This window comes from Egretta garzetta, unplaced genomic scaffold (genome assembly GCF_000687185.1).
Source record: "Egretta garzetta isolate BGI_Z169 unplaced genomic scaffold, ASM68718v1 scaffold733, whole genome shotgun sequence".
In the NCBI taxonomy this organism is placed as follows: Eukaryota; Metazoa; Chordata; class Aves; order Pelecaniformes; family Ardeidae; genus Egretta; species Egretta garzetta.
This window is the reverse complement of record NW_009259186.1, coordinates 107,505-108,565: the sequence shown is the minus strand read 5'-3', so window position 1 is coordinate 108,565 and position 1,061 is coordinate 107,505. Positions and strand designations below refer to the sequence as shown.

The following is a 1,061-nucleotide window of genomic DNA, read 5'->3' as shown; positions in this document are numbered from 1 at the left end:
TCCTCCCAGTGTGCCCCAGTACACCCCGCACCCTCCTCCCAGTGTGCCCCAATGCACCAGGCACCCTCCTCCCAGTGTGCCCCAATACACCAGGCACCCTCCTCCCAGTGTGCCCCAATACACCAGGCACCCTCCTCCCAGTGTGCCCCAATACACCCCACGCCCTCCTCCCAGTGTGCCCCAGTACACCCCGTGCCCTCCTCCCAGTGTGCCCCAGTACACCCCGCACCCTCCTCCCAGTGTGCCCCAATACACCACGCACCCCAGATTCTGCTGTACCCCAATACACCATGCACCCTGGTCCCGCTGTACCCCAATACACTGCACCCTGGTCACCAAGCACCCCGGATTCTCCTGCACCCCAGCCCCTCTGCACCCTGACACACCGTGCACCCCACTCCCGGCGCACAGCCCTGTATGAACCCCAGCTCGCTGTGCACTGCAGTCCCCATGCACCCCAGTTTGCTGTGCACCCCGATACACCGCGCACCCCAACACACCGTGCATCCCAGTTCCTGTGCACCCTGCGACAACCCGTGCCCCGACCCCTGTGCACCCCAATACACCCCATGCCCTCGTCCCCGTGCACCCCGATACACCACACACCCCCGTTCCCATGCACCCCACATTCCTGCACATCTGCTACACTGCGCACCCTGATCCCCGTCGATCTCCGTCCCTCTGCACCCCGATACACCACGCACCCCAATTCCTGTGCACCCCGATACACCGTGCGCCCCGATACTCCACGCACCCCGGTTCCTGTGCACCCCTGTGCACCCCCATACGCTGCACACCCCGGTTCCTATGCACCCCGATACACCACGCACCCCGGTTCCTATGCACCCCGATACACCACGCACCCCGGTTCCTGTACATCCCTGTCCCTGTAGCACCCCGTTACACCGCGCACCCTGTTCCCTCTGCACCCCGATATACCACGCCCTCCCGTTCCCACGCACCCCACATCCCCGCGCATCCCGCGACACCGCGCACCCTGAGCCCCACGAACCCGGCACCCCCGTCCATCTCCGCCCCTGGGCACCCCCATCCCCCGTGCA

General features: G+C 65.9%; 1 protein-coding gene across 1 annotated transcript in view; it reads left to right on the top strand.

Moving 5' to 3' along the window:
* The first annotated feature begins 569 nt into the window (after nt 1–569).
* The window catches only part of LOC104123456 (putative cation exchanger C521.04c), a 5,928-nt gene continuing 5,436 nt past the window's right edge, over nt 570–1,061 (top strand). The window contains exon 1 of the mRNA XM_009635707.1: nt 570–873. Coding sequence (XP_009634002.1) covers nt 570–873 — 304 coding nt within the window. The remainder of the gene's footprint in view (nt 874–1,061) is intronic.